The sequence below is a fragment of the Strigops habroptila genome, chromosome 1, assembly GCF_004027225.2.
Source record: "Strigops habroptila isolate Jane chromosome 1, bStrHab1.2.pri, whole genome shotgun sequence".
NCBI classification, from domain to species: Eukaryota; Metazoa; Chordata; class Aves; order Psittaciformes; family Psittacidae; genus Strigops; species Strigops habroptila.
This window is the reverse complement of record NC_044277.2, coordinates 88,640,823-88,661,015: the sequence shown is the minus strand read 5'-3', so window position 1 is coordinate 88,661,015 and position 20,193 is coordinate 88,640,823. Positions and strand designations below refer to the sequence as shown.

General features: G+C 38.4%; 1 protein-coding gene across 1 annotated transcript in view; it reads left to right on the top strand.

Moving 5' to 3' along the window:
• OFCC1 (orofacial cleft 1 candidate 1) overlaps positions 1–20,193 on the top strand; it is a 167,098-nt gene that overhangs the window by 65,134 nt on the left and 81,771 nt on the right. The window contains exons 12-16 of the mRNA XM_030479996.1: positions 858–1,019; positions 1,825–1,926; positions 8,804–8,880; positions 12,492–12,581; positions 13,324–13,463. Coding sequence (XP_030335856.1) covers positions 858–1,019; positions 1,825–1,926; positions 8,804–8,880; positions 12,492–12,581; positions 13,324–13,463 — 571 coding nt within the window. The remainder of the gene's footprint in view (positions 1–857; positions 1,020–1,824; positions 1,927–8,803; positions 8,881–12,491; positions 12,582–13,323; positions 13,464–20,193) is intronic.

The following is a 20,193-nucleotide window of genomic DNA, read 5'->3' as shown; positions in this document are numbered from 1 at the left end:
GTTTGGCCCCAGCAGCAGGATGATCTTTCTATAGTAGAGCTGTGACGCATGCTGTATTATCCTGGGTACGGTGTTGTGTTAGCATGACTACACTGCTTTCAGTGTCTGGGCTAGCAGAGATGTTTGTTCCTACCGCTTTGCTGGGTAGATTTGTCACATGGAAAGACTCCCAGAGCCTCAACTGTCTTAGGACTAAACACCTGCATACAGATTTTCTGCGCTGTAACATTTTCTTTCCAGAAAGTCTGCTTGTCCCCTCATTCTCCCTGTTCTACTGTACTTTTGGAAGTGTAAAGAAATAGGCAACTCAGCTGTTTGAGAATGGTTTTAAGGACACTTATTTTCTTACAATGAGCAAATAGCTTATTTTTTTCTTAACTTTTTTTTTCCTTCCCCTTCAAGATTTGCTGTCTAACAACAGCACGTGACTTATGTGCCCCGTGCATCAACCAGAAGAAAAGTTAGAAGAGCTGAAATGTTTTCAATTCCCAAATGATGAGTTTATAATAGAAATAAATATTATACAGAAGAATAATTTTCAGGTATACAGTTTATCTGGTTACGGTACAATTTAGAGCACTTTTCGGTCTGTTTTCTTTCTATCTGCCTGCCTGGCTGTCAAAATAAGGTTGGTTTGTACCACGTGTCTTTGGCAGTCCTTGAAACTTGCTGAAGTTGTAAAGCTTTAAACAGTTGTGCAGGTCTTTAATTGTAAATTAGTTTTGACAGGACTGCTAGGCAAGGCCTGGCCCATCCCATCGTGATGCTAGCTGACAAGCCCTTACTGCTCCTGGAGCAAGGAAACATGTGGAAGGAATTGTTCTTTTACATTTCACAGCTTGTCATTTCCTTCACAGGGCAACCTCTGACCTCCCCGAAAGATCCTGACACCCATAAGGGAAGTATTCCCACTGTTGTAAAGGAAGTGGAAAAGCAGTTTAATGCTGTGAAAGGAGGAGAAACGTGTGTGTTAGAAGAAGCAGGGAGGAAAAGAGAAGAGCTTAAAAAGCTTCCAGCAGGTTAGGACTTTTATTGTGTTATTTAATTTACTCAAAGCTTGCAAATAGATCTGCTTGGCATGTGTGTAAACACCCACATCTCCTTTCCCCCTTGCCCTGTGGTATCATCTAATCATTATTTCTCTAAGCAAAGGAAGCAATGGAAGAGTTTAACTCAATTGTGAGGGATCAAAAGCAGCTTAGACGAAAAGGTACAGAAGTGGTGGGCTCTCATGTCTAAAAAGTATTTGTAGGCCAAATGTGTTAGTAATTACAAGGTGTGTGTGGAGTGCACTGACAACATTAGATTATGGCTGGTGTTTCCGTGACATTTTTACATCCTTTCATTTTATTTTGTCATTTATATCCATGAATCACAACATGTTGCTGTTAGGTGCTTGGGAAGTATATTTTTCTTACTGCAACATGTTAATAACAACATCCTTTATTAATTATGCTGAGATAAATTGCATAAGAGCACCCGTCTGTATTAACATCAGATAGCATTTACTTCTGAGATGTGGGGTTTCTTTTGAAGGCAAAGCCTTGCAAGTTGCACTGTGTTGATTTTTGTTTGCTTGCTTGAAGTACCAGGTAAAATGCACGTGTCTGAGAATTGAGTAACACAACACTTACAACCTGCCCTAAACTCAGATACCACCATTGATGTCCAGCGGCAGATTTACCATGGGACAGGGATCTGAAGGTACCAAGGTTATAGACAGCCACCCCCACCTAGTAACCTGGGTGGAATCATGTTTTCTGTCTCACGATAGGAAAATGGCTATGCAGGCACAGTAACTACTGCTGCCTGTGCTCCCCTTAGTGTTGGGGCATGTAGCCGAGGCAGTAGGGACGGCACTGGGAGCTGACCTGAGATCTACAGTTGTAGCCATTGCTTGTGACTCTGCCACCCACCACAAACAAGGTGAGGGTTAGCTTTCATTTTAGGGAAAGGACAATTGTCACTTCCTTGGCCAGTGTGTAGAGACCTAAAAGTGCAAGTGTAAATAATCCCTCCTTTCGAAGGGAGAGAGTGACTCTTCTGTACGAGGAGACTATAGCAGCTCATGTTTAGACATTGAACTGAAATATATTAGGTAAGAAATGGCTACCTGAGGTCTGATATCTACCTCTTATCTCTGTCAACAGTAGTTTTCAGTTGTCTTTGAGTCTGTGGACTTCCCGAAATCCTGCGGTAGAACTTTGGATGTTGATTAGAAACTGACATGCCAGCTTTCCTTTTACGGCAACCCATGAAATGTAGTTCAAAAAACATTTGGATCTGTCCTCCTCTGTTGACTACCAAGAAGGCTAGGACTATGCATCTGCTCTTATATGTAAATTTATTGGTTGTCTCATGTTAAGCAGGCACAAATACAGGTAGGAGCTAGTATATCATTCCTTACTCAGGATTAATAAACACTGAATATTGTTGCTGAATATCATAGATGTGTAAGAAGTAGAATACAGAGCTGGCATCAATTTTTGTTAGATGGTGTTGGTGGCATGTTGGTGCTTAAACTCTAACAAGTTTAAGCATGTTACAGAAAAAAGTAATGAAGATTTGCCATCTTCCAAGGGTTCTCAATATACCTCCAAATAAGACCAACACTTCATTAACATGTCTTTTCTAGATGCTGGTCCTCCCAAGAATGTAATCACAGGCAGAGCTTAGAAATTTTTTTTCCAACTTTGACCTTAGCAGAATCTACTTTGAAGTTCATTTAATTCATTTGCCCAACATTAGTTGTGCAAAGCATCTTAGAATACTCACAGTATTTAAAACGTGAGTAACCTGCATGAACAAAGTTGTTTTAAATAACATTTAACCATATTTGCCATTTGCTTTTGTCTGCTTTTAAAAATTTTTGCTGATTTCTTTTCCTCGTCAACATTCGGATGCTTCCACTTTTAGAATGTAGGACTCAAAACCTAATTATTAGTTGTACAGATAGACAGCTATTCCTTCGCCCCTTTTTCCCCTTATACCCATTACTAATGCTTATCTAGGTCTAAAACTACCATTTGAACTTTTATTCAAATTAGTTATGTGGGATTTGGCAGAGATCCAATGCCAAACAAAACATTTTAGAGCCCACATTTTCAATTCAAGAGGGTCTCTTACAAATACCTTGAAACAATGCAGTTACAAAAGTGGCCTGATTGTGAAAGTTACTGAATTACTACCCTATCAAAGCAAGGTGAGATTCAAAAGGCATTGCTTTGCATTGTCAGAGGATCTGACTCAATATATTCTAAGAGATAATATTGTAATCTACTGTGAATTTTAAAAACAGATCTTGTATAATAGGGAGTCTACCTGAACTACAAGCAGTGCTCCAAAAGCACTGGTGGATTTCAATTAGGTGAAAAATGTTTTTGCTTATCTTTATTCATGAGATAACAGACTTTTTTTTTAATGAGCTCAATTTCTGGTACTTGCTAAATCTATTACATGATAATTTAATGCAGAACTTTGGTTTCAAAAGGCACGTTACTAAAGCACAGATTTTCTGTGATGGAACACTGTCAGTAATGTAACCACTAAATGCAAGGTCTGCACTCAGAACTAAGGAGGGAAAAAAGGTTCACCTTAAAATCCCCAGATAACTTCTGAAAACCATGTATAAACTACAATTTATACTGTATTTGATGTTTAATTTGGAGCTTCAACAGTGCATGCATTTTCATTCCCACCAATGCTCATCCCAGCAGGCAGCTGCTCCCCAGCCTTCCTTTCATATGAAGCCTGGTTTCTTTCTTCAAAGCCCCCAGTTACGCATGTACTACAGTAAAAACCCTGGAAACATGTAAAATATTTCTCATAAATTTTGCTAGTCATCCTGTTACAAGCAGCTTGCATTCTGCTCATTTTCGGTGTTTGACACCACTTCTGTTGTTCCTTCAACCCTTTTCTCTATCATCTTTCTATGGAACATCCGGGAAAAACTTTTAGCCCCAATTTTCAAACTTTACAGCTCAGAAAGATACTTTTGTTCAGTGTCTGTCTTCTAAAATAAACTGCATATTGAAATTTAGATATTAAATATTTATCATATTTAAGATCTTCAATTAAAAACCTCTCCACATCTGTGGAAAAACATTGGGAAGTGAATTGTGTCCTTTCATAGCATAAAAAACCCATTTCTGTCTGAACAATGCTCCAAAATAACACCTAAGCAAAGATGGCATCAGGCTGAGGAGTTAGTACACTATTAGATAACACTCAGAAATTTATTCAGAACATATTAAGATGCCCCGTCCATATCAAAATACCAGACACAAGAGACAGCATTCTAATTTTATTATTACCTTTGAAGAGATGTTATTTCATTTGTTAAAACATGCTTGTGGAAGTGAGAAACAGTTTTGTTGATAGGATTACATTTATGCTCACAGCCACTTCTGAAGCAATTTCAGGAAAACTGGTGAGCTTTCCTTGCAATATTTCTCATTATAGTACAATGAGGTGGTTCTCCTTCTGACATTGTATTTGCTTCTACATAACAGTTCTATGCAGATGCAAAAATAATTACCTAAACAAAAAAAAACCCCAAAGCTATTCTCACTGGTGGTTCCTCATGGGTGCCACTTTAAAGGGAAGAAAGTAATGTTTTAAAATGAAGATTGCTTGCCCTTCGCTTTTTCTGCAGGTTAGAGCCTCAAAGGCAGAACCTCAGATGGCTGGACCTCCTCTTTCTTCGCTGGTCTTTTCCTCCTCTGTGCAGGACTGTGTAAAGGACGGGGCTGATTCTTGCAGATAGGATTAAATTCAGCTCCTGCTTACATTTGTGTAATCCAAACTCTTCTCTTTTTCGACTCTTACAATGCTGTTTGATTTCCCACATCAAAATCTCACAATTTCACAATGTTAGTTCTATACACAGCCTCTGAAAGTTTCACATCGTGGAGAATCTGTTTCCTACCCCTCTCTAATCCCAGTTCGCGAAGGGCGTATCTACATTAGCATTTAGGCCTTTAGGGCACTTTTGAAGTGAATGCCCTGCCCCAGAATGCCCTGCCTCTGGTTCTCATTGAAGAGTGATCTCAGAGGACAAGCACTGGACTTTAGGATGAAGCTAAGAAACGGGATGTGCTTTAGGCGTGTGTATCAGTATTAGTGGGCCACCAATTCCCAGATCTAGTCACAGAATCATAGAATCGTTAGGGTTGGAAAGCACCTTAAGATCATCTAGTTCCAACCCCCCTGCCATGGGCAGAGACACCTCGCACTAAACCATGTGGCCCAAGGCTCTGTCCAACCTGGCTTTGAACACCACCAGGGATGGAGCATTCACAACTTCCTTGGGCAACCCATTCCAGTGCTTCACCACCCTCACAATAAAGAACTTCTTCCTTATATCCAATCTAAACTTCCCGTTTAAGTTTGAAGCCATTACCTCTTGTCCTACCACTACAGTCCCTAATGAAGAGTCCCTCCCCAGCATCCTTATAGGCCCCCTTCATATACTGGAAGGCTGAAGTCTGACATAAACTCTTCAACACACAGTGGGGTCCTCACTGTTTCATGGTGTCCTCTGAATCACTGGTTTACTTCCACAAATCCACTTCTGTTGCACCACAGTATTTGTTACAGAAGACACAACCAAAAAGGATAACTTCCAGACTGAACGTAGAGGATAAAAAAGGCTGCATTATTATCTATAAGGTTTAAGAAGCAGTAAGACACCCTTCAGTTTTTAAAGGTCATGCTACTCTCAGCTATTGCCCCAGGAAGGCTGAAGCTGAGAAAAGTAGTGGAGTAGCACTAACATTTTAGTTTCCAACCTCTTTCCACCCTGTTTTAAAAATGTGAGTACCACGAACACTTTAGTTTCCAACCTCTTTCCACCCTGTTTTAAAAATGTAAGTCCCAGCTGAACTCAGGGTCTTGGTACAGGTGACATTTTCTCTGTATTCCATGTTAGGTGTGAGCTGTGTGTAGCATATGAAGTGTTTTGTTGGTACTTACTATCACCAAGAAATAAGACTGCTCTCAGTATTATCAAAGTCTGGACGCAAACTTTGTTTCACCATACTTTCCCAAATCCAGGCATTACTGTGTTTATGCCCATTCCACAAAGGTGGGAAAAAGTGCCACCTATTTTTTTCTTATACAAATGTACAACATTAAAACTGTTCTGCTGGACTTCTTGTTAATACCTCATCACAGATTTATAACATTGGACTAAGAATAGTATTGTCTGTTCCAGGCCCTGGTGTAACTGCATTTTCCTGCTCTTCTGCGTATGTTTGTTGACTTCAAATAAACCTCTTAACAGAGAGTTTACACCTGCCATTGTACCTTTATTGTAGCTATGATACCTGTCTTTGTTCATTCTTACTTGGTATTATTTTCTCCTCCTCAAGTTGTTCATTTTTATCATGAATGGTATTATGTTCCCCTGTCAGAGAACAAAATGTATTTTCAGTCAATTTACTAAAATAGTCACTGCTAAGTGCTATATCTGGACAAAGTTGACATCTTTGACATTTTCTAAAATGGCAAAACTAACTGTATTTAAGGTATGATTTATGGGTACTGTATGTCAAAGGAATTTCTGTGTTATTACAGTTTCTGATGCAGCCATCCTAACTCCTTCAACAAACAAATTCCTGATAGTTCAGCTAATTAATGCTTTATTAGTTTTCTGTGGTCAATTATAACAGGTTATAAAAAAGTAAAATGGAATTTAATAATAAAGAGCTGTGTGAGTCTTGTTTCTTTCTCAGAACTGCTTTGTTTTGTGCATGTGGAAGAAACAATTTCTACATAGCTCAGTTTTACAAGACACGTTTTCCCCCACTAACTAAGAGAAATTCCTATGATTAAAAAGTAGGCTGGAGTCTTTAAATGTCTTTCTGATTGCTGGCCTCTATTAAAAACTTCTTAAAATAATAGATAGGTTTAATTCCTTAAGCCAAAGAAAAATTTTATCATCTTAAGTATTTTCCATATTTATTATATTGATGAGACTTGGCTACAAAGAAAAAAACCAAAAGCAAAATCTCTTGTATTGCAAGTTTTAAATGTACCAGGCTAAGGTTTACTTAATTAGAACCTCCAGGCAATAAAGGAGCCCTTTTTTAAATTCTGTGAATCTTAATATGCTAAATAATGCAAAGCTTCAACTCTTCAAGCATGAGACACACATCTGGCAGCTTAACATTTAAATTACAGAAAAAAACCCCACTTCAGTAGTAATTTTCATGAAGAAAAGAATGGGAAATGTATTACAACTAAATTTAATTTCTTTTTAGATTTTTCATCCTGTCTAATTGCAAGCATTTCCCATCTTCTCCTTTATTTATTTATTTTCATACAGATTTTTTTCTGTACTTTTTATTGATCTTTAATTCGAGCAGCTTCTTACTGTTACAGCCATTAAAGAATTACATTGTTTTTACTTAGTAAAAATTGTTCAGAGAAATCTATGAGGAATTAAAGTAATGAGCTCACTGGTATAGAAAGAAAAGAGCATTCAGAGCCTTACAAATAAAATATAAAAGGAGCATGTCATGATTAAATAACGAACTTGAGCTTCTTCTCCCACCCATTTCTTAGATGTAGAATATCATTGTTTTCTTTATTCTATCGTGTTATTTTTTTGGCCAAGGTAATTACTGCCTTATTCATTTGTCTCCAAAAACATTGTCAGTCTTTGTACTTCAGCAAAGCTATTTGGAAACCCATTTCAGTGAGCCAAAATAAAAAAACCCCAAAAAAACCCAAGAAAACCACAGTAACCATCTTTACAAAAGTACGTTTATATTTAATAATGTATTTATGGGTTCATACATGTATCACATATATGGAATATGTGGAGACAATTTTAAGTGTTTATACTACGTGTGCATACACGTGACATACCCAGCAGCTGTATTTTAGCAGTTTAAATGCTTTCAGTAGACCTCTTCTTTCACCCCAGCTAGAAATACTTGCAAATACCTCATCCACTGTGAATGCTCAGCATATATACACCTATACATGTGTGTATATATAGAAAGTAAGACATAGATATTCATATGTATATACACAGACAGGCCCAAAACTGCGACATTGTGTTTGTTTATATTGTATGTCTACAAGTATAACACGTAAGGGCAGGTCCTGCCTGTAGTGTGATTTTGAGTATAGTTTACTGTCTTCTACTGAGCGGAAGTGGAAGTAACTGGAAAAAAAAAAAAGTGACATAATCATTAAGTATATTGTTGACTTATCCTCCACATGCTGTGCATTAAGAACTGTAATACAGACCCTCATTTTTATCACGACTGCTTCCTATGATGTAGGACTACATTTTTGTTCACTCTGCAGGTCACTACTTTTCAGAACTTTGAGGGGCACACTACTTAAGTAAACATTGCTCAGAGAACTGAATATTTTAGAACCCTGTGCCTCATTCTCAATCCACAACCATGCCCCTACAAGAAAACAGACTTTCTCCTCTTTTCCAGAGAACAGATCCTTAGGTGGTGCAAATCACCTTCACTGTCATTCTTCTCATTTCTGTTATTTCTTTATTTCTACTTTCCCCCTAACCCCCCCCCCCACACCCCCCATCTATACAGTTGTGATTTCCAGCACCACAGTGTCTGAAGTCTTCTCTGCATTTATGCGTTTCTGGAAGGTAGGAGAGAACTAACCATCTATTTAGAACTAGGATGGAGGGTGAAAAATGACCTTTCTGGAGTCACACAGGGTTTTGGTGGAAGAGGGAACAAAATCTAGCTCCTTCCTTTCCAGAGCTTTGTCTTATACAGCGATATAAAAATATGTTTTGTTTTATCTTTTCTTACAGAGAATGGTTTTTACCAGGATTGCCATGGCTGTGCAGACGAGTTTTGGCTGAGGGAAGGCCAAGGAGGGCATCACAAGGTACTGGACTTGGTCTGAACATCACCATCTCCCTTTCTAAAGCACACGTTGAAGCCTTTGGAGCTTCTGCCTGGGCTATTCAGGAATGATTTGGGGGTTTGCTGCTTGTTGTTGTGTTTCTTTAATCTATCACTGTGAATTTTGTTATGGCTATCATAAGCGTCAAATGGCCAAGGAGTATTGCTGTCTCCTGCATAGATCTATAGAGAGCTAATCTTTCCAGCAATGGAATTTCAAAGGAATAATAGGAAAGACTACCCAGCAATCAGACAACAGAAGCTAGATCAAGGTCGTGCTGCAGGACCTTGTGCTGATATTATTTCAGTAATGGTCAAACACAAGATAGATTTCCTACGCATCTATAACCAAGCTTTCATGTTCTTGTGCAGAAGACCCCTACATTCAAATACCTTCAATATCCTTATCTGTAGTGTCTTGGTCAAGGCCATAATTAGTTTGTGAACAAATATGGTGTCATCAGTACAAGTTACCATGAAATCACATCTGCATCACCTCAACACTGTCTGGGTGAGATACTACTGAAGCTTTTCAATTTAATGTAAATCCTGAGAACTAAGACACAAAGACTGTGCCTGAGAATTGTTTATACCTGCATCATCTGTTCTAAATTAGGTATTTTCCAATGAGGGATGCAATTTTTCTGTGTTGCTCTACTTCTCTCCTTAGATCAGCTTGGCTGCAAAAAAGAATATTCGAATTAATCATTCTGGCAATTTGTCTCAGCCTGTCCTACATGTACGCTGAAACATTTTATAGTTTTAATTGCCCATGGAAAAAAGTCATCAGGGTATTCAGAGTACTCACAAACTTGTGTACTATGTGTTCATACCTGTACACATACTATGGCACAAATACTCAATAGCTAGGAATTGTAATCGCAACTTTTACTTCATTAGTGTGATGATCTACATATAAATATCTATAAGCAAAATTAGATTGGCCATCTGGAAATTTCCTCCATTTTAAATTACTGAGTTTTCAAGTGATTTATTTCTTTAAGGTGGTAAGGATAACTTGGAGAAACCAGAGTTATGTATAACTATAACAGCACACTGATGTGTGCCTGCGTGTGTGTGTGTGTAGCCTTATATCTATAGGAAAACCAATTTAAGGACTGATGGAGTGGGTGTAATGGGCAAAGCAACCCAACCCATGGGAGTGGCAGAGTGAAATTCATTTCCTACAATCCCATAATAGCACTTTGCCTTTGATCAAAATGCCACGCTCTTATAGGAACCTCAGTTGTGGGTGGCTCTCAAAGCCACATTAAAGTGACCTGGTTTCAGTAAGGTGCGTAAGCCCACGGGTAATTCAGCACTGTCTAGTCCCTTTGGACTCAGTGAAATGACTCACAAGCTTACAGTTATTGACATGTTTAAATAGATTTCTGAACTGAGCCTCTTATGAGAATACTTCTGCACAAAAGAAAAGTGAGCATGTGAAATCTCCTTTCAAAGGTTGTAAGAGCCCCTCTTTTTTAATAGGATGAGCAAACCCTCATCTTCAGAGAGATCCTTGTTTTAGCATGTTCAAGATTTAGGCATTTGTTATGAATTATGTCATTTGGGCCTAATTGTATCTCTGGAACTGAAACCATCTTCTAAAATAATGTTATACCCACCAATCCTATATTGGAAACAATTAAAGACTAATGTAAAAAACAGACTTAAGGCAGAAGTTCACATAGTGGATTATTCTCGTTAGCTGTCCCTTTTTTTTGTCTTTTTTTGTAAATAGATTTTTTTTTTTTTTTATCATTTTCTTACAAAAGCAACAGAAAGACTTTTGGGTCTGACCTTACCTTTTGGGGTAATATAGAGCATATCACCAAAACCGAAGGTGTTATTGCTTTTACCCCCTGCCCCAAATTCATACATGCTAGGGAGTTGCCAGTAGTTTCCCAGTGAGTATCTTCTGAGTGATGTGCATTAGTGACAACTCAGTTTTTGTTGGGGTGAGTGTGCACACCATTGCATGCATTAAAGGTATCGAGTGGTAGCCGTAAAGGACACAGTGCTCCCGGTCACTGACTTCTGAGACACATAAAATATATTCTGCGGCCACAATTCCATTGTCATGCAGATGACTGAGCTTCTGCTTTTGTACTTCAGACAAGATCAAACACAGTCTCAGAGAAATTCACTCATAATACTCTCTACACCTTTGGGATTTATGTCTTAAATAATGTTTTTGCATCTACTTTGCACAGGGATAGTTTCATGGAGACAATGTCAGTGCCAGCAACGTACTTTGGACACACTACCTACTCTGAAACCTTGACTTTTCCTCGGCAATTAAGTTGAGCAGTCATGTGGCTGCAATGTTATCTGTAGCTGCCTGGTCTTTGTGCTTGAAAACAGCTTTGAGCATGCAACCCAATTCTGCTCTGTGTAACTATTCATGTTTACATAAAATTGCTTTTTGGCAATATATTCCACTGCTTGTGGCAGCTTTTCCACTGACCATTGAAAAGAAGATGATTGTATCGTGTTTATTGATAACCATATTTAGCATTATGTAGTATGGATATGAACCTCTGTCTGTTATGTCCAGGATCCTTAAGTTAAAATTCAAATTGTAGATGTGGTCTATGTAATCCAAGCTTCATAATACAAATTTGCTCTTTAGAGCAAAATGGTTTACTGAGTTAAAAAAAAAAAAAAAAACAAAAAAAAAACCCCCAAACTTTGTAGTTTTCATAATTAGCAAAATATACAGCAATGTGACTACATCTAATGCCAACACTGCATTCCCTGGAAACTCTAAGATTTTTTGAGAATGGTAGAGTAAACCTAGATGTTTTGTTTGTTACAGGTTTCATAAATGCAGAAGTCAAAAAGGACCTGAAATTGTGTAGGCTGGAAAATTTCAACTACTTGCTCCATGAAATTGACATCAAGGGATGGAGAACCAAAATTTCCCTTTGTGGTTACCTCTAAATGATATACTTTCCATCTCCATTTCCATTTTCTATCTCTGTCTAAAAGAAAGAACAAAAAGGAAGTCCTATTTCTAGTTTGAACACAACAGGTTTTAACTTTCATCCCTTTGTTCTCACTGGGCTTGTTCATTAAATGTTAACAAACCCTTACAGAATTTGGTTTTGTGCCTAGGAATGTATTAATAGATAGATTCATGAAGTCACCTTCAGATGTCTGTTTAGTAAGTTATGACCTCATTGTGTCTCTTGGTGGAAGTGATGTTTGGTTCTCTGTCCAGGGGTGATAACATCGAGCATGCAAGGAACCTGAAGGTTATTCCAGAGAGAGGCAATGCCAATGCTGAATTAGGCCCTGTGCATGCAAATATGTTATTCCAGAGATGAGCACAGATTAGGATTCTGTACTTTGTAGCTCAAGCAGTATTTTAAATCAGAATAAACTGGCACCAGCACAGATTCAGTACTGTCCCTCTCCTTCCTTGTGCTGGCACCAGTGCAGGGTGGCCTGGATCAGAATGGGTCCAGCTGAGACCTAACCCAATTAATAAAAGGAATGAAAAGAAACAGGCCAAACAGCATTAATTCCTTCCACAGATCAGTTCTCTTCATATGTTTCACTATGTGGGTGTCCAAATTTTTATACTGATAGAGTGTGGTGTGCAACATGAGAAAGAGCGAGCAGGTAGAAGAAGACTGGATGATTTCTGGTGTCAGCACAAGTTTACACCTCCTTGAGAGGGTTTGTCAAACCACAGTCTTTTAGAACATAATTAACTGAACTATACTGTGTGTGGTTCTGGGCCCCACAATTTAAAAAGGATGTGAAGGTCTTCAAGTGCATCCAGAGGAGGGCAACAAAGCTGGTGACAGGGCTGGAAGGGATGTCCTGTGAGGAGCGGCTGAGGACTTTGGGCTTGTCTGCTTTGAAGAGAAAGAGGCTTAGGGGTGACCTCGCTGCTCTCTACAGCTTCTTGAGGAGGGGAAAAAGAAAGGGAAATGCTGAGCTCTTCTCCCTGGGATCCAGTGACAGGATGCATGGGAATGGTTCTGTAATGGGAATGGAAGCTGTGTCAGGGGAGGTTTAGACTGGACATTAGGGAGCATTTCTTTGCTGAGAGGGGGGCCAAACACTGGAACAAGCTTCCTGGACAGGCGATTGATGCCTGAAGCCTGTCAGTGTTTAAGAGGCATTTTGGACCCTTAACAACATGCTTTAACTTTTGGTCATCCCTGAATTGGTCAGGCAGTTGACCTAGATGATCTTTGTGGGTCTCTTCCAGCTGAAGTAGTTTGTTCTGTTCTTAAGCATTTTGAGCCAGCTTTGTCATTGATGTTTTCCAGGTTTGTTACAGAGCGAGGAGTAAGACAGAGCTAGAAGTTATAACTAGGGTGAAACTGGCAGCTCTTACTTTGCTAGCTGTGCCCAACTAATTACCTGACTATTCTAGCCTGGTTTTTTTTTTTTTTTTTTTAATTTAAAGATTAACTGGAATAACTCACCTGACCAATATTATCAAGAAAAGTCAGATCCTGGGAACAGTGGAAGCACAGAAGAAGGGAAAGCATCTGCAGAGACCAATTTTTACTTGGAGGAGTTAGGGAAATACACTTATTCTGTGTGGTAAGTAATCTCAGCATCGAATAGTTTCACAACCAAAAAGTATGCCTTGTTATTCCTGTGTTATAGAGGTATCCACATTCAGGTGAATGTTATTAGGCTGCAAAATCCAACATAGATACAATTACCTCTGCAATGTCAGTGTGTCCCCTTTGTGTGTGCATATTATGATTATGACATCATATGCTATTTCTCCACAGAGCTCATTTCTCTGGGTGTGTGCTATTTATTTGAGTAAATATTAAGGATTTTGCTTTCTGCTTTTTTGTCATTGTTGCCCTTGGCCTTATTTACAACATGCTGACCCTGCCCAGAGTTCAGAATTACCGATACTCTTGTATTTTCCTTCACAATAGAATTTTACAAACAAGAGTTACTTTTTCTTTGTAAAATCATTGTGAAGTAAGAAAGGGGTGTTATTTCACCTTCACAGATAAGGATGTGAGGTAAGATATTTCTAGCACTTATAAGTAACCAAAAATTTGGGTTTTCTTTGACTCCTTAGTGTTATTTATGGTTGAAGTTGATTAGAAAAAATTTGGAAGCATTTTTTATCTGACAATGCAATTTTGACATGCCTGCATTTCTTTGAGAAGCTGTATCGGGGGTGAAATCAAAGAGAATTTCTAGCAAAATATTTTCAGCATTTTAAGAGCAATATACTACCTTTCTTGGATGTTGCTTTAAATATTATAACTTTTCTCTGTTATAAAATACACATACAAGGAATGCCTTGATAAAGTGAAATTAAAAAGACTGTATCAAAATCAAATCTTTTAACATACATGTAAATAATTATTTTTCTGGATTTCAACTTTTAGGTAATTGCAAAAGTTGGGCAGTTATTTGTAATTAGTAGAAAACAATGAAGACCCAATCCTTCATCTAATAAAATGATCTGAGTCTTTCACACAGCTCTGTGTTTTGTTTTGTATGTTTAAAACCCAGCTGTAATGTACATCTCTGGCACCTATGGGCTCCTGCAAATCAGCACCTAGAGTTTCAAATAAAGCATCCAGAAAATGAGCATTAGAATAGGGTGGATGTCTGGGAAAATGTAGTTTTGAATTACTTCCCTGTCAAAACATTTGAAAGGGGGATTATCTAATCAGGCAAGCCAAGCAGCCTTCAGCATCACTAGTCCTGTCATTCCCTGCTCTCACTTGCCACATTCGCTTGGTGCCTTTAAAGTTTGGCAGAAAGTTATGTAAAGATCGTACAAACACAAAGTGCATTTTCAATATAGAAATATGAACTCAACCCTAGAGGTGGTCAGCCCTGAGTGTTGCAAGTGGAGAAATAGCACACAATCATATAACTAGAATGCTGTAATTCTACCAAATTCATCATGGTTATTTTTGACAATTAAGGACTCCCCCATCCTGGCCATAACTTAAGAATAGATTTTAGAGTAGCAGTGTGCATCCAAATATCCTTGCTTGCTCCCACTGTTTTTTTTACCTACTTCAATTTTCAAATTAAATTAACCAAATTATCATCAACCTTTTTTATCTCAAGGTGCTTGCTTTCTGTGGCAGTGAACTTCAGTCTCTTTTTCCTGTCTTGCAGAGTTACAGTGATAGAATAAATGTTTAAAGTCAGCAGCACTGATCCTTTGTTATTTTCAACGTTGTTCAGATTTAAAGTGCTGTGAAAGAGGCCCGAGCCCATCCTTCCTTCACACTAAAGCACTTCTGGAGCACGTACTGGTTTGTGGTTGCTGTCCCTGCAGCAGCCTGGCTCCAGGTGTTGAAGCTGGTGGCCTCTGGTTCCCAGAGGAGCAGAGGGAACAGGCATTTGTCTAAGTTGGCATGCACCTCACTGTCTGGTTTGGTGACCAAGAAAAAATTATGGTTTTTTCTTGTGTCTGTTTTTCCTTTACCTTTCTTTGTCCTTTCTTAGGAAGCCCAGTTGACTTTGGAGCCCCTTGCCTGTGGGGAAACTAGCTTTGCTGGGGTTTCCTGTGGAGGCAGAGGTATGTTTGAGCACAGTAAGTTACAGGGCATGAACCATATATCCCTGGTATGAAACAAAGGCTATAAGGCACACTTCATGGTGACTGTGCTGCCCGTCCTTTTGTGAAGACAGCTGAGGCTAGTATTTTATTATTTTAATATGCTGGTCTATTTACTGTCTCTGTCATCCTGTCTGAAATAAGGACCAGCTCTTGCTTTATTTACTTACTTAGTATGTGAAAATCCCATGACGTTAGAACGTAACAGGATTTAGAGAGCATTTCTTTGCTTTCTGCTTTGTTTCTTGTATATTGTCATATTTATCAGAAAGACAAAAAAAAAAGGAAAACTTATTATTCCACTCTTGGTCAAGTAATACAGATATTACAGTTAGCATGCCATATAAAGAATGTGTCCTTAATAATATATATATTTTTTTAACTTTAGAGTTAATTCAGTTTCCCTGTGTGATTGAAGGAGTATCCGATATCTTACAAGCTGTTAGTTCCATCTGTTACTATACCAGCATGATGTTTCAGTTGTTACTCACTTCTGTCTGTCTCTTCTTCTTTCCTTCTCTCCTACTTTCTCAATCAAAGGGCATCAACTCCTCTTTGTCTGTTTCCAGACCTTCCTCTCTGCTAGGATTGCTACCTTTTAAAAAATGCAATGCAAGATAATTAGCTACTACAAAAATTTTTAATAGGACTGTAGATCTGGGGGCAGCTTAGATCTCCATAAACTTCAGAGTTTTAGATGCTCCAAGATGCAGTCTGAGCAATTTCCTTGATCTTTTATTGCAACTGGTAAATCATTTATTGGGCTAGGTTATTTTACAAAATCCTCTTTAAAAACAAAATCCCATAAAATGTATTTATCATAAAATACTGCACGACCAACAGTCTTCAAAGTTGTACATACCCTGTATTAATTAAAAGCTAGTGTTGTACTGTAACAAGTTAAAAGTATCCACTCTGTCTCAGTCTTTCTCTTCCTCCCCCTCTCCCTGCCTCTCAGTGTATTTTTTTTTTGACTCTCTTCTTTCCTCTCTCTCATCTTCTCTTTTCTTGTAGGGCTTGCCAAAGGGGAGATCAGCGAGTACGAGCGAAATATTCTTTTGTGATCACAAATATTTTTCTGATAATTGTATATATTTTTTTTTTTTGTTTCCATTGCTTTAGCATGCTTGTCCTTTTCCATTCATATTAATTTGACAGTGGTGTCTCACGTCCGTAGGCCATAGTCAAACCTCCTTACAGTGGGCATTATACCCATATGTAATACAAAGATCATTCTGGCTGCAGAAGCCCGCAGCCTTCAGCTTCGATCTTGCAGCTTGCACGAGTGACTTTTCCACTGTGCTTGCATACAGCCTTGCTGAAAGCAGCAGCTTCTGCTTAGGTCCAGTGAATTGGTGGTGAAAGGGATGAGTCTAAAACATAAGACTAAGAGAAGAGGTTAAGCCAGCAGACAAACCTGGTCACATATTACAGGGCGGTGCATGCCACCGAAGCAGTTGGTCATGTTCATGGCTCCGTAGCTGCTAAATGGTCACTAAGTGCTTTCTAGACCTTCCTGGAGAGCTGGCCCCAGGACCTTGTCTCACACCATGGTGCCTCTTTCTCTCAGAAATTTGTGTTTCTGGAAATAAAAGCCCAGGTATCCTGCAGCAGAACATTAATATTTTTAGTGGTTATTGTCTAAATAAGACAGGTGAACTCTACAGACTTGAGAAAGAAAATGTTTGGAGGAATCTTGACCCTTTCAGCCCAAAACCTGCTGTCAGAAACTTTCTAGCCCTGTTCTTGTGTTCCCTGAAACAAGCAAAATTTGAGGAAAAAACGTTTATAATAGCTTTTTGTCACTATAAAGCCATATTTTCTGAAAGTGCATAATAAATACAGATCTGGGACATAATTTCAGCACTTCAGCCTGTAACACTGCTTTTTATGCATAGTTTTAGAAGAGATAGGAAAAAGATCCCAGATTTCAAAATCTGTCTTACTAAAAAAAAAAAAAAAAAAAAAAAAAAAGGCATAAACACGTTCTGTGTCTCTAGGAATCTTCAGGCTTCAGTTTAAATATAAATAATGAACTAGCAGTTTCAATCACCAGCAACTTATCATCAAACACAGCTCTTAAGGGTTAATATTACACACTAATATAAAAGTAACGATCATCCTTTGTCTCCATGTAATTAGCTTTTTAACAACGTGCCTGTAGCTCATACCCAGGCTAAATGCTGCTTTGAAATGTTTTCTCCTGAACTCCAAAAGTGTTAAGCTGACTCTGGCCAGCTTCTATAAAAATAATTTGTTGTAGGGTGCTGCCTTTTGCAGGGGAATACCCAGTGCCTCACGCAGCAATGCTGCACGTTGCACATGGTAGCTTGGCTTCAGGATGGTCAGTGCAGCAGCTTAAGACAAGAGGTGAGCCAGTGTTCCACTTCACACAGGCATCAGTAAGAAACAAGTCCTATCTCGATTTATAGGTTTGCACCTCTGGAATCGGTGTGGGGGAGGACCAGGCTTTGCTTCACACTTGCGGAAGTCAGGAGCAGATGAAACCCCTGTCCAAGATAGATAGCAAAGGGAGGGTGGGGAAGAAAAATGCTCTTGGCAGCATATGCCAACCTGGGTAAGGTGGATGGGGTTGCAGACCCATTTGCAACCCTGCCTCTGCACCTGTAGACTTTATAGTTTTACCTGCTGATTTTCACGCCCATCCCCCCAGATTGATGAGGACACTGAGAGGCAGGAATAGTTAACTGTAAACAGCACAATTTAGTAACCTCATTTTTTAATAAAAACAATAAACTTTCCTTTTATAATACACATGTGGTTTGGCATTGAAATAAATGCAGATGCTTCTTTACTTGGTGTATTCCCTGTTGTGCTTTCTAAAACACCTTCACATATGGTTTGCCTCACTCCTGTGAAACTTTTTGTTGTTTGTGTCATACAAAGAGAACGGGTTAAATTTACACTGAGTAAGGAGGGTGTTGGACGAAAATCTTTGTCCGAGTACTTAAAATTTGTTCAAAATCAGTGTTGCCTGTTTGAAATTTTTCCCTGGATTCTTCCTTGAGCTCTACTACAGATTTCATTAAAATAAAAAAAAGAATTCTGTGGCTGCCTATAAATGCAACCTTTTATTCAAACATGTAACATTTACCTAAAATCAAAGGTCAAATTTTAACAGTTTTTTATAGCTGTTCTAGTAGGATTTGTTTCATGCACTATATGTAAAATATTGCCATTAAGAGTGGGCATTCAACTTTCTTTGTGAAAAGGAGACTAGTTCTTTATCACTTGCTTTAAAAAGTGCTAATCATGTAAAGGTTCAAGGATAAGTTTGTCAGTAACTTCTGATAGTCCACCTAAACTCTATTTCATTGTTTCCAATTTAATTTTGAAGTGTAATGTAGTTAGTATTTTTCAAGATGGTGATTTAAAGGTAGGCCAAGCTTTATCACTTAGAAGAAATCAGAAGTCCCACTATTTTCTTTGAATGCCTTCAAATCTTTCACGTAATTTCTAAAAATGCTTAAGTTTTGGTTGTGTGAGCACAGAGTCACCAGTATTAGTCCTGAATCTGGATAGTTTGTGGGAGTTTTGTTTTGTAGGCAAGTCACAGCAGAACACAGGTCATGGATTTTATTTCTCATGTATCCAGATGCCAGATCAGTGTTTAGATTGGTGTGTATCCTCACGTCTTTGAAGTTCAAATTTTTATAGCAGAGTGGCACATATTTCTGTGGGGTATTTGTTTTAGTCTTAGTTTTGTCAGGGGTTTTTCTGTTGCAGTAAAAGTTTATTTTTTTGGAAAATCATCCTGTGGACAAATCAGTAAATATATCTATAGCATCTTTCCTATTATGAAAGCTGAAGCTGTCTGTTGCTTCTTTTCTTATATAGTATAATTCACAAGTGGGCAAATTCCCGTGAACTGCATACATTTATAGAGACTGCATTTTTTTGCTGTCTTGTGCAGTTGAAGAGTTATATCCCTGTACCAGTGCATTGTGGTAAAATGGTGGAAGTGAAAGGTGAATGAGAAATAAAGTGTATCTCCTGCTGATGATTCAGATGTAGAGGTGAAGACTGACAAGATCAAACTGTTTGGAAACAAATTTGAAATCAATGAAAAGGATTATGTAAAAATTTATACAAACTGCTGGGAAAATAGGAAACAAAATTTTAAGTATTGAAAATACATGCTAAGTAAATATGAGTCTTTATTCAGAACTGTTTTTTACAGGGGTCTTCTTGCAAAGCCTTCCAATTTCTATGCACACACTTGATCTTACTGGAATTTGATGTTGTTATGGTGACAGGGAACATCTACTATTGCCTATGGTACTTATGGACTTCAGTGCAATTATGCTCGATGATAATTTTATTTATGTGTTCAGGATGATGAAAAGAGTTGGAAGCTGCTGCTCTTTCTCCTGCAGGTTCCAGACCTGCAGAACTCCACCAACTGAGAGCTGGCCTTGAACAATAGAGGGGAGAAATTGGTGATACAAATTATTCAGTTGAGAGCGTGAATTGGAAGTTATCAGTGAGCGATGTTTGTCTGTTTTCTCTTCCCCCTCGCCCCCCATTTCTACTGGCTTTAATGTTCTTGAGCAGATAGGAGCAGTGAGCTCAGCTGTTGAGCAACCGTTAGTACAAAAAACAAGTTTTCCTAGAGATCCTGACAAGGGACTTGTGTGATTGACATCTGATTATACATAATGGAACTGAAAGAGCAGGCAAATACTTTCTGATGCTGGA